Below are 12,241 nucleotides of genomic sequence, written 5' to 3'. Positions count from 1 at the left end.
TTTTTTTGCTTTTGTTAAATAATGAATTATTTACTTTTTTATTGTTTACTATTTCTCGCTGATTTGTTTAAGGTTCTAACGTCACAGAGTAGGCTAATGCTCAATAGCGGCAGAGAGCACAACAGTGACAGCTGGAGGTGGGGCTTAAAGCCAGTCCCCAGAATGTGTTCACCACCTCCTTTCTATACCGGGTTTGTGGAAAACGAACAGGAGTAGAAGAATGTAGAGCTCGGCCAAGCGGAGCTGAGCGGCCGAAGTAGAGTAAAGCCGGTGTAAAATGGGGTTAAGTGTATATCATTCATGAATCTCTTAAATGCAATGTTTACTTGTTTAATACAACATGACCTAAATGTATGCTGTTTGCATGTTTGGTACATTATAAGACTTTTGTTCCCTACACTATATGTCAGGAATTATGACTTTCAAGACAATATTATTGTGATAAATTAGAAACTTTCTTTACTCTCTCCTAAGGTAACCTGTATTTCACCAACGCCTTCCTGACTGAGACCTATGTAGAGGTACTTCGCTTGAACACAACTTTCCGCAGAGTGCTGCTGAAGACCCAGGTGGATATGCCTCGGCACCTTGTTGTGGACCCTATAAACAGATACCTGTATTGGGCCGATTACGGACAGAACCCCAAAATTGAGCGTGCGCTGTTGGATGGAACCAACCGCACAGTTTTAGTGTCCTCTGGGATTATTACCCCACGAGGCCTCGCTCTAGACTGGCATTCTGGCTACGTCTACTGGGTGGATGACTCTCTGGATATGATTGCTCGCATCAGGCCCCATGGAGGGGAGACAGAGATAGTTAGGTACGGGAGCCGCTATCCAACTCCTTATGGAATTACAGTCTTTGAGAATAGCATTATTTGGGTAGACAGAAATCTCAAAAAGGTTTTCCAAGCGAGCAAGGAGCCAGGCGGCACAGAGCCGCCGGCCGTAATTAGAGATAACATAAACATGTTGAGGGATGTGACGATCTTTGACCAACGCACCCAGCCCACCAGTGTCCAGGAGCTGAACCACAATCCCTGCATGGGAAGCAATGGAGGTTGTGCCCACTTCTGCTTTGCCCTTCCCGGCTCAAACCAAGGCACTCAGAACAAAAAGTGCAGCTGTGCTTTTGGAGACCTTGCCGCAGATAAAGAGAGCTGCGAGATGTCAAAGGAGGATTATCTCATCTACACCACAGAGAGCACGGTGCGCAGCCTGCGACTCGATCCTGAGGACCACGCAATGCCGTTCCCTGTTGTCCATGTGCCACGCACCTCCGTGGCTCTTGATTTTGACCTCACAGACGACAGGATTTACTTCACTCAGAGCTCAGGTGCAGGATCAAGCAAGATCAGCTATATCAGCCTGACCTCTCCCACTTCAGCTCCTGTTGTAGTCGCTGCAGGTAAGTTTAGTTGTCCTACCGTTCAGATTATAGTGTTATTGGGTAGCAGTTGGAGTAATTATGCTGTGGTTGTGACAGATCTCGGGGCTCCTGACGGGATAGCCTATGACTGGATAAACAAAAGAATTTACTACAGCGACTATGTCAACCAGAGCATTAGCTCTATGTCTGTGGATGGCGCACAAAGAACAATAATCGCCCATGTGTCGAGGCCAAGGGCCATCATGTTGGATCCCTGCAGGGGGTAAGCATTACACAGCAAACCCTCTTGATTCACAAAATCAGTCTGTGCATTTTTAGTTTGCCTCTTTCTTGTTGTACAGATACATGTATTGGACAGACTGGGGAACCCATGCGAAGATTGAGCGAGCCACCTTGGGCGGAAACTTCAGGACCGAGATTGTGAACAGCAGCTTGGTGTGGCCCAACGGTCTGACTTTGGACTATGAAGAGGAGAGACTCTACTGGGCAGATGCAAGCTTGTAAGATCTGACAAATTTTATAATGTGCTTATCTTTTTTATGTTAAAGCTTCTGCTATTGCAGTACTTTTGCTGTGCCATCAGACAGAAGATTGAGCGATCCTCTCTCTCGGGGGCCAACCGTGAGGTCATCGTCAGCACAGCCATCTACCCATTTGCAATGACCATGTTTGGTCAGTTCATCTATTGGACCGACTGGAACACCCGCAGCATCTATCGGGCCAACAAACACGACGGCTCTGACCAGAGGGTCATGATTCAGAACCTCCCATCCCGACCGATGGACATTCAAGTTTTGGCCCGTAGAAAGCAGCAGCGGTGCGACAGTCCGTGCCAGCAGTTCAACGGAGGCTGCAGCCACATCTGCACACCAGGTAGAAAAAAAAACTTCTTTAAACTGTGGCTGGACGATATAGAAAAAATGCTTATCGATATAAATAAAAAATGCATATTGATCGATATCGATAATTATTGAACATTATTTAAAACCATATTTTATGTGCAGCTCTGCCTGGACATTTTATGATATTGCTAAATGATTTAATTTTAATAAAGAACACAAACACAGAATTCCAATTAAATCTTTATTTAACCAACTTTTTAACCATAACAGATTTTTTTTAAAGAAAAATAACTTAAGAGACCTGAGTTATGTTATTAAATACTGACAAAGAATAAACTAAAGTGACCAGTAAAATGACCAAAATAAATATACCAATACCATTTTATCACAAAGAAGGGAGCCCAGTTTAGCTGCTATACCTGCTTTGTTTTGGAAGAAGCTCCGTAAGATTTCTCCGAAGATGACGCGGAGCGGAGCAAGGCTAAAACGGCTCGCGCTGCTGCGGATGTGAGTGGCTTACGTGATGAAACAAGTTGGTTGCGTTACCAGACTTTGTTTTTACCGGTTCCTTGCAAGTCTTACAAATTACTGGTTTATTTCTGTCAGACTGGCGAACTAGTAAAACCCCGTTTTAGGACCGTTTCCTCCGCCGCTCCTTGCTGCGACATATTCACGTGCTCTGTGTTGTGGTTTGAGAGGGCGGCGCTTTGTGACGGCGTGCCTGGGTCCGCGATTACGATTGGTCGAGAGGAAGTAGTGACTGTAGCATCAACTAATATGATAGGCTGAAAGGAAGGAAGGAAAACTGTCTATCGAAGTTTTATCGACCCTTTTTTTTCCTATCGCGCCACACGTCTATCGATCGATATATATTGTTATTGAATTATCGTCCAGCCCTAATTTAACATGCTGGAACCTCCGTGTGAATGTCTGGTGATCCTCCTCTTGCCAGGACCTAATGGAGCTGAGTGCCACTGCCCGTCAGAAGGTCGATGGTACCTGGCTGACAGCAAGTATTGTATTCCTGATAATGGGACTCGCTGCCAGCCAGGCCAGTTCGCCTGCATGAATGGGCGCTGTATCCGAGCACAGTGGATATGCGACAATGACAACGACTGTGGAGATGGTAGCGACGAGCTGGAACGAGTGTGTGGTAGGTTCCTCTAAACAGATTATGAGTCAAATGCTTCTTCTGGTCGTGGCCCTCTTTGTAGAGCATTTTCTGATATTTTAACTACTTACCTTCACTACTACTAACACATTAGTGCTTTTTTGTTTTGTTTTCCTCTTTCACAAACTACGTTCTTAGGACATAAACACCTCTTCAGCAATGCTGGTGTGTATCGTTGCACTGTGTGATTGAACTTCTAATCCCTCTTTACTGACAGTAATCAATACTAACATAATTAAATGTGCTTGCCTTTGCATGCAGTCCCACAGCTGCTGTCTTCCTTTATTGCACTGTCAGGTAAAATGAGCTCCTGCTCAAAGTGCCATTTCCTTTTCAACTCGCTCTCTTTTGGCTAAAGCTCTGACCCGTTCTCGATATCTGATCGGCAGCCTTCCACACCTGCGCGCCCACCGTGTTTACCTGTGGCAACGGCCGATGTGTCCCCTACCACTACCGCTGTGACCATTACAACGACTGTGGAGACAACAGTGATGAAGTTGGCTGTCTGTTCAGACCCTGTGACCCCAGTACAGAGTTCGCCTGCAGCAACGGCCGCTGTATTGCCAAGGACTACATTTGCAACGGCATAAACAACTGCTACGACAATGGGACCACAGATGAACAAAACTGCCGTGAGTCTCTTTAGCCGACAAGATAATGTAATTGCCGGAGTTGAAACCAGATTATGCCATTTAAAAAGACACAGCTTGCCCCTATTTTAGTTTGACATCAAATCAGACTAAACATTTCCTGTTTTGGTCTTGTAGATTTACCACAATTATTGAATTTGCTTAATGCAAGACTAATGTGTGAGAGAGTTCAAAGAGGGTGTTATAAAAGTTTACTTTTATTTTCAGAGCATTACGTACATTTTGGCCCATTCCTCCTCCCAGAACAGGCCTTACTGAGTCAGTTTTCTAGGACTTACTCCAACTTTTTCAACTCTGCCCACAAATAATCTGTGGAACCGAATAGGGGCTTTGTGTTAGACCCTCCAAAACAGTGAATTTGTTTACCTTCTTTGCTGTATGCTAAGGGTCCTTGTCTTGAAGTACACCAGTACCTCCTGGAGTAAAACACCCATCCATTAAGATGCAACCACCCTGTACTTCACAGTAAAATTGTATTTTCTTCCTGCAAGAATCACAGTCTTTCCTCCAAATGTAGGAATGGTCAAACACTTTCAGTGTCAACAGACCTCAGCAAATTTGTCCAAAAATTAGGGTTTTTGTCCCTGTGTGCATTTGCAAACAGTAACTTGGCTTTAGGAGTAATTCCTCCTCCCTTTTTGAGTGGTCTTTCAACCGATGTAGGTACAGGACTCAACATAATGAATGTACTACCTGCTTCAGCCAGAATCTTGACAAGATCCTTTGCTTTTGTTAAGGGATTGATTTCGTCTGATTTTATGTCCGACAAGAAGAAAAGAAATCGTTATCTTTGTTTACCATATGTTTAAACATCTAGTTTCTACTGTAAATAACCTGTCTGTTTTATTGTGTATTTAAATGTGTGGTTATTCCAGCTGAGAGAACCTGTCAGCCAGAGCAAGCAAAGTGTCAGTCCACCAACATTTGTATCCCACGGTCGTACCTGTGCGATGGAGACAATGACTGCGGGGATATGAGCGATGAAAGCCCAACTCACTGTGGTGAGCTCCGCAACTGTTTTTATGCATGTATTAATTTTTTAGATGCTCATTAAAGCTGTCTCTCATAGTAGTTGTTGCAATTCTCCTCTGGTATTATTTTCTAAACAGACACAAAGTCACTGAGGATTCGATAACAGAAGGCAGAACAAAATGTTTAAGTTAAAAAAAACTTACTTTAAAAGCTGTAAAGCAGTTGATTATTGTCTGTGACCACCATTAGAAATCATTATTACAATTATCAGTAATTAAAGAGTGTTTAACAAATAAAAGCACTTGTTCATGTCCCTAATTAAAAAGATAAAGACTTAATTGGTGTGACTAATTAGTAATTAGTAATGTAGCTCCCAGAAGCATAGCTTCCAAATACACCAAGATACGTTAAATTGTATATTCCCACCGTCTTCAATAGGTAATGAGTTCTAACTCTCTGCAAACCACCTGTTTTGAATCATAATTCTACCGAAAGATCCCATACTTATTCACTTCATTTTTTCCCCCTCAGGTTTTTATTCAAAATGTCCAGGCACTAATACTATAATTTTATGCGCTATAAATGGGATCCTCAGGGCTTTGGAACAGATTCACAGATTCTTTCCAATAATTGTAGATGAATGTCTTTTCAAGATCTTCTTCTTTGGTTTCACACCATTTCACCCTGGAGCATTTGCTGCCAAAAAGCTAAATCTTCTCTTATTACACCGAACCCCACTGAGTCAGTAGTATGAAGGGTTGTGATGATAGTCATGTCCCAACTCTTAAAAAACATATGCTTAAATTGGCAAGTTGTCTTGTCTTTCCTATTTTCAAGCATGGCTTAGAGAAGCTGACCCCTTTTCTCTCACCATATCTTTATACCATGGAAACAAGAACACAATTTATCAATGAAATGTTTCTAGACAGTCTGATCTAATTAAGAAACATTTACATTAGAAAATGTTTAGTTGGATTCATTGGAAGAACTTCCAATAAGTGTATCTGGCTTAAATAAATCAGTTTCTTAAAATGAAATGTCTTTGATATATTTCTGTGCAAAATTGGCCTACTGATTTAGAAATTGTATTAATCTTTAGGCTTTTTACACATCTTTACAAGAGAAACCAATCAATATAAAGTTAGTAAGTCCAAGGTGCCATAATTTGTTAGTCATCTGCACTGACTGGAGGTATTTTACTTCATAAGCATAATTTTATTTTAAATTTGCTCCTGCGAAGCATTATATATTTCCAAATATTGGAAAATCCCATAGTATACAGCGTGAATTATATTTGTTTTTATATTATGGGCTGTATGTATCCTCTTTTATGGGATAAACATTTCAAATAGCTAATATTACCGCTTACTTTACCCCTCTAGGCCTGATCGCTTTTAACACTACTTTTTGTCCTTTATGGTTAAAAGACATGCTACTAATGAAACACGGATGTTGAAAAGCTCTCCAGCTGACATGTTTCCCGTCTGCATCTTCTGCAGCTGCAGCCACTTGTTCCCAGAGTGAGTTTCGTTGCTCCAGCGGTCGCTGCATCCCGGCCCACTGGTACTGCGACGGCGGCGCCGACTGCTCTGACGGCTCTGATGAACCCCTCTCCTGCAGTGAGTGCTCCTCAACTCTCTCACACCCAGAATGAGCCTTCCAGCTTTGTGGTGCAGTCCAACTCCCCCCACACCCCCCACCCACCCCCACCTCAACCTTTTATCAGTTGCTCACTTATTGTCTGAAGGTGTCTGTTAGCCATTCTGGGCAGTGTGAAAGACTCCTGTGAGTGCGAGTCAGTGGTGTATTCCTTTGTTGATGATGTGGTCAGCCAGGCCTCCTATTGTGGGCTGCATTCCTCCGTGGTGACGCCCCTCAATGTCCTCAGACAAACAGCACCTCCCCCTCTCTTTATCCGCCCGGGGTTACAGAGCCTCACTTTGGCTTTTGTTTAGATTGCTCACCATGCATGGGAATGTGGAGTTGCCATGACTATTTTGAAAGCTTTGCCAGTGTCGTATTGTGCCTTCTTTCAAAGTTAAAAAGCTACGAGGGGAACTGACCGTGAAAAAAAAAAAAAAGAAGAAGAAGTTACAAACAGACAGGGTAAACACATCATCAATTGGGCTGGGATTAACAGTAGATGAAATTTAGCTGGGTTTGGGTATATTTTAGTCAAACCTCTGTGTTCATTGCTGTGGTATCTAAAATCTAACGTGTACGGTCTGTCTCTGCAGCCATGCTAGTCAGAACCTGCAATGCGGACCAGTTTCGCTGTGATGACGGCAGGTGCATTGCTTTGTCGTGGATCTGCGATGGAGACAATGACTGTGGCGACATGAGCGATGAAGATCAGAGACACAACTGTGGTATGCGTCTCAGACTCGTCTTTATTTTCTCCATCTTCCATCACTTGCCAAGCCTGCAGAGGGCTGTGAATGTGGCCCCCATCCACCTAGTTGAAAAAGCAACCCTATTCCTATTCATTTAGTTTGTTGCCTCTATTATTCTTCTCCAGTAAAACTCTTACTACATGTAGCCAGGAAAAAAATCTGAAGAGTCTCTGAGCTTTTCTGATACAAAAAAAATCAAAGCTGTCCCTCATGGGACAGCTAATTTTGGCAAAGCATAAATTTACACATTGTAAACATAGTCCTGAGGTATTTTACCTAATTTAGCAAACATCTAACTATAGGGGGGACTATATTTTAGGAAGTTCCTATCATAAATGCTTTAATTGATGGTTGCAAAACTTTGTATGTTCCTGTGGTAAAGAATGATCAAAGAGAGCTTGACTCATGAACTAGATCTGAACCTGGTTGAAACAGTTAAATTCACCCATTTCTCCAAATAAGCCCAGATTTACAATAGAGCTGCACAGTGTATTGAATCACAATCATCGTAGTATCAGTGTGTGCCGTACCTCAGTCGCAACAGACTTTTTAGATTCACTCTGTATCTCAATAATATACTTAGGATGGACTCTAACTGCCCTTAATGGCACCACCAGTACAGATTATACAGTTTTATGTTAAATTTTATAAAAACTTATGATTATTGTCAGAGACTGCCGCTCTACTTTCTCTGAAGCTTGTAATTTAGGTTTAACACTTGTATATCTCAATGTCTTTGGACTACTGGCATGAAATTGTGCACACCTTCATTTTCAGCACACCTTTTCTAAGCAATCTGTGAAGCATAATTTTAAGCATATAATAGTTTATTACATATTGTCACCTTCCTAAAATAATAAGTCATTTTTTTAATTAATTTTTTTAGAAAACACAGATTTTAATATGGCCATAAGTTATTAAACTGCTTTACGCAAAAATATAATTTTTCGTAAAAAATTTGTTTTTTTACTAATACTAATATTTACGAACTGCAAAATTTCAAATAACTTTGACATGTGACAGGAAGAGCACCTGCAGGAATGTGCCCAGGGTTCCTGTTCCAGTACTTGTTTCCTATTATTGGGAAGTTTCTTTACGTCTCCTGGCATTTTTTTCTTTCCTACTCTCCTGTTTTGCAAGACTCTTTTTTGACTTTGCCGCCTCCTGCTCCCTGCATGCCATTTCTTTTTCAGGACTCTGCCGCTCCTCAAGCACAGTGTTGTTGGGGGAGACACTGGCAGCCAGTCCCAAACATCTTTAGTCTCCAGTAGATCTCCACTCCAAGGAGCTAGCATTCCTGATTTCTCCTGCCTCAGTCGTTACTTTGTGCTTGTCTCCTCTCTCTGGCTTTCTGGCTCATGGTGGATCAAGATTCTTATATAGTGCTCCAAAAATAAGATGCCTGAAGCTAGGGACTTTAGCGGCGCTTGAGCCTCAGCAGGAGACTCATCTGAAACAATGCAGTCACGGCTGCGCGGGTCTGAAATACAGTTTGGAATGTTTTGGATTTCCAAAATATGTCACCATTGTTGTTCGTCCCAACTTGCAAATCCTCAACTCTGATTTATTATTTTCTGCAGCCAATCGCACGTGTTCAAGCGCAGAGTTCACGTGTGTCAATAACCAGCCTCCTCAACGCAAGTGCATTCCACGCGACTGGGTGTGTGATGGAGACTCAGACTGTGCAGACGCTCTGGATGAGCATCAAAACTGCACCCGCAGGTCATGTGGCATCAATGAGTTCACCTGTAGCAACGGCCTCTGCATACGCAGCTCCTACAGGTTGGATTGAAAATATCAGGTATTGTCTATGTTGACGGGGTCACATTTGAGGTTAACTTGCGTCGTTTTTTTTAAAAATCAGATGCGATCGTCGCAACGACTGCGGAGACAGCAGCGATGAGCAGGGCTGCGCCTACCAGCCCTGCCAGTCGCACCAGTTCACGTGCCAGAACGGCCGCTGCGTGTCTCACGACTTCGTCTGCGACGGCGACAACGACTGCGGCGACGAGTCGGACGAGCTGCAGCACATGTGCCACACGCCTGAGCCCACCTGCCCCCCCGCAGAGTTCAGATGTGAAAATGGACACTGCATTCCCCTGAGCAAAGTGTGCGACAGGAGCGATGACTGCTCTGACAACAGCGACGAAAAGGGATGTGGTGAGTGTGAAACGATACCGGCAACGCTTCAGAAATCAAAGCCTCCCATTAATGTGTGCCGTGGTGCTGAAACAAAAGAGGAGAAAAAGACGGCCGTGAGGTATAAACAAGCTGATTCACAGGTGCTGTCTACTCAATTACTTAGTTCTAGTTAGAGGTTTACATAAACTATCGTCAGAGGTGGGTAGAGTAGTCAGAACTTATACATTAAATGTAATTTTACTTTTAAATAATAAAAAATAGTCATCCAAAAATTATTCTAGTGAGAGTTCAGAGTGGACATGATGTTTAGGTTTATTTCTGTTTTTTAAATTCAAGCAAAGCACTGATCGTTATTGCATTTGTTCTCAAAAGAAAAGAAGAAACAAAAGATCACAAAATATAATGTAAGAAAAACAACAGAATTTAATGTTGGATAATTGAGGTCGGTCTTGATTATTTCTACAAGCTTATTTTGAAATAGCTTGAATCTTAATTGGTTAAGGAAAACAAATTCATCATTGTGTTGTTTTATGATTGGCGGGACAGATTTGTGGGGTAAAACCTAACTTGGTTATTATTTCTCACATGTCGAAAATGAAACAAGTTTAGGAAATTCTGAAAATTTCAGATGGCCATTTTCTGGTGTGCTTTTTATGTAATTTTGACCCTGTATGGATTAGAGATAATCAACAATAAATGGTAAAGTGGGCACCAAATTCTGGCTTTTATAATTTATCAATGAGATGTATGTATGTATGTATGTATGTATGTATGTATGTATGTATGTATGTATGTATGTATGTATGTATGTATGTATGTATGTATGTATGTATGTATGTATGTATGTATGTATGTTTTTGGGTCGCCGAACCGTGCACCAATGCCAGTGATGACTGTGTGAGTAAACTTGGAGATACTGCAAGATATTAGAGGTAGTGTAGCCAAATTGACATTTATTTTTGCCTCTTCTCTGACCGTAGGTATCAATGAGTGTACAGACCCGTCAATTCACCACTGCGATCACAACTGCACTGATACACCCACCAGCTTCATCTGCACCTGCCGCCCAGGTTACCGCCTCATGTCTGACGGCAAAACATGTGACGACGTCGACGAGTGTGCAGAGACGCCCAGCGTTTGCAGTCAGATCTGTGAGAACACCCTCGGCTCCTACTTGTGCAAATGCGCTCCGGGATTTCTCCGAGAGCCGGACGGACGGCGCTGCCGTCAGAACAGCAACATCGCACCCTACCTCATCTTCAGCAACCGCTATTATCTGAGGAACCTGTCAACGGACGGGCAGGCCTACTCTCTTATGCTGCAGGGCCTGACCAGCGTGGTCGCTCTGGACTTTGATCGCGTCGACAAACGCCTCTATTGGATTGACGTGAGCCGTAGAGTGATAGAGAGGATGTCTTTTAACGGCAGCAACCGAGAGGTGGTGGTCAACGGCGTTCTGCACGGGGAGGGCCTGGCTGTTGACTGGATAGGAAGGAAGCTATACTGGGTGGACAGCTTCTTGGATTGCCTCAAAGTGTCTGAACTGGATGGTCGCTTCGTCAAGAAACTTGCCGAACATTGTGTAGATGGCAATAACAGCTACTGCTTTGAGAACCCCAGGGGTATTGTTCTGCATCCCAAATACGGGTGAGGAGTTCAGTCTTTTAGTGTTGTCTGTCTGTTCATCCATTCAGTCAATTGAAATATTTGAGAAATATTTCCTTTTAAATCATCATTTTATTTTGCACTTTATATGTTGAACTGCAATTTTGACTATAGGCAGTTTTCGCATTCTCCTATTCTCCCATGCTAAGCTAATCTGCTGTGGTCTCACTTTGGCAACCGTTAAATAGCATTATTTTAATTTCAAACTGCACCATTTAATTATTTTAAGACTTTAATCTGCAGTTAGGGCTAGACAAGGGTTGATAATCATGAGTATCAAGGCCGGTTTATGCTTGACACACACACTTACCACGTGGAATTGAGATGGGCGGACACAACGTCTGCACTATTCTCCTAGACGCTAGAGGGCAGCGTTGTGCTTCTACACCAAGCATACTACACCCCACTGCACTAGAAGTAGAAAAAACAGTTGTTTTCCACATTTTAAATACTCTTACAAGAGTGATGGGGATTTCTCTCCAGCAATTGTTAACAATTTTTTGATCACGGTGATCTTCATTGGCCTAATTATAATTATTTATATATATATATATATATATATATATTTATATATATATATATATATATATATATATATATATATATATATATATATATATATATATATACACTATGTTGTTTTTTTTTGCGTGGAAATTTTTGGCCGTGAGGAGGGTGGTGGTAGCCAAAATGACGTAATATGGCCGTGGTGGCCGATGTGTCAAGCATAGACCAGGCTTTAACCAGGTTTAAGAATGATAATTTCTTAGTATCATGGTATTTGGACAAATATTCATAACTGTATATAAATACCTTTATTTAGGAAAGAAAATTAGTTCCAACTCCTGCTAAAATGCAAAATATCAATTTGTTATTACAACAAAATAGCTAGAGCTGTGCAATATTTTAAATCATAACCATCATTAAAATATAAAATATGTGAAATATCCCAATCACAGACTTAGTTTTAATCATGTGCTAATTTATTGAATACATGACTGTAAACTATCTTAAGTT

General features: G+C 41.9%; 1 protein-coding gene across 9 annotated transcripts in view; it reads left to right on the top strand.

The window, feature by feature from the left end:
- Positions 1-12,241, top strand: part of lrp2a (low density lipoprotein receptor-related protein 2a) — an 85,399-nt gene that overhangs the window by 48,618 nt on the left and 24,540 nt on the right. For 6 of the 9 annotated variants that reach the window (XM_036139256.1, XM_036139257.1, XM_036139255.1 and 3 more), the window contains 14 exons: positions 475-1,407; positions 1,486-1,651; positions 1,731-1,889; positions 1,973-2,262; positions 3,184-3,384; positions 3,541-3,567; positions 3,664-3,699; positions 3,792-4,034; positions 4,928-5,053; positions 6,524-6,643; positions 7,262-7,393; positions 8,998-9,199; positions 9,282-9,577; positions 10,540-11,206. In XM_036139256.1, coding sequence (XP_035995149.1) covers positions 475-1,407; positions 1,486-1,651; positions 1,731-1,889; positions 1,973-2,262; positions 3,184-3,384; positions 3,541-3,567; positions 3,664-3,699; positions 3,792-4,034; positions 4,928-5,053; positions 6,524-6,643; positions 7,262-7,393; positions 8,998-9,199; positions 9,282-9,577; positions 10,540-11,206 — 3,598 coding nt within the window. The remainder of the gene's footprint in view (positions 1-474; positions 1,408-1,485; positions 1,652-1,730; positions 1,890-1,972; positions 2,263-3,183; positions 3,385-3,540; positions 3,568-3,663; positions 3,700-3,791; positions 4,035-4,927; positions 5,054-6,523; positions 6,644-7,261; positions 7,394-8,997; positions 9,200-9,281; positions 9,578-10,539; positions 11,207-12,241) is intronic. The other 3 variants (XM_036139261.1, XM_036139260.1, XM_036139258.1) reach the window with 1 other exon arrangement.

This window comes from Fundulus heteroclitus, chromosome 7 (genome assembly GCF_011125445.2).
Source record: "Fundulus heteroclitus isolate FHET01 chromosome 7, MU-UCD_Fhet_4.1, whole genome shotgun sequence".
In the NCBI taxonomy this organism is placed as follows: Eukaryota; Metazoa; Chordata; class Actinopteri; order Cyprinodontiformes; family Fundulidae; genus Fundulus; species Fundulus heteroclitus.
This window is presented reverse-complemented; position numbering and strand designations above follow the sequence as displayed.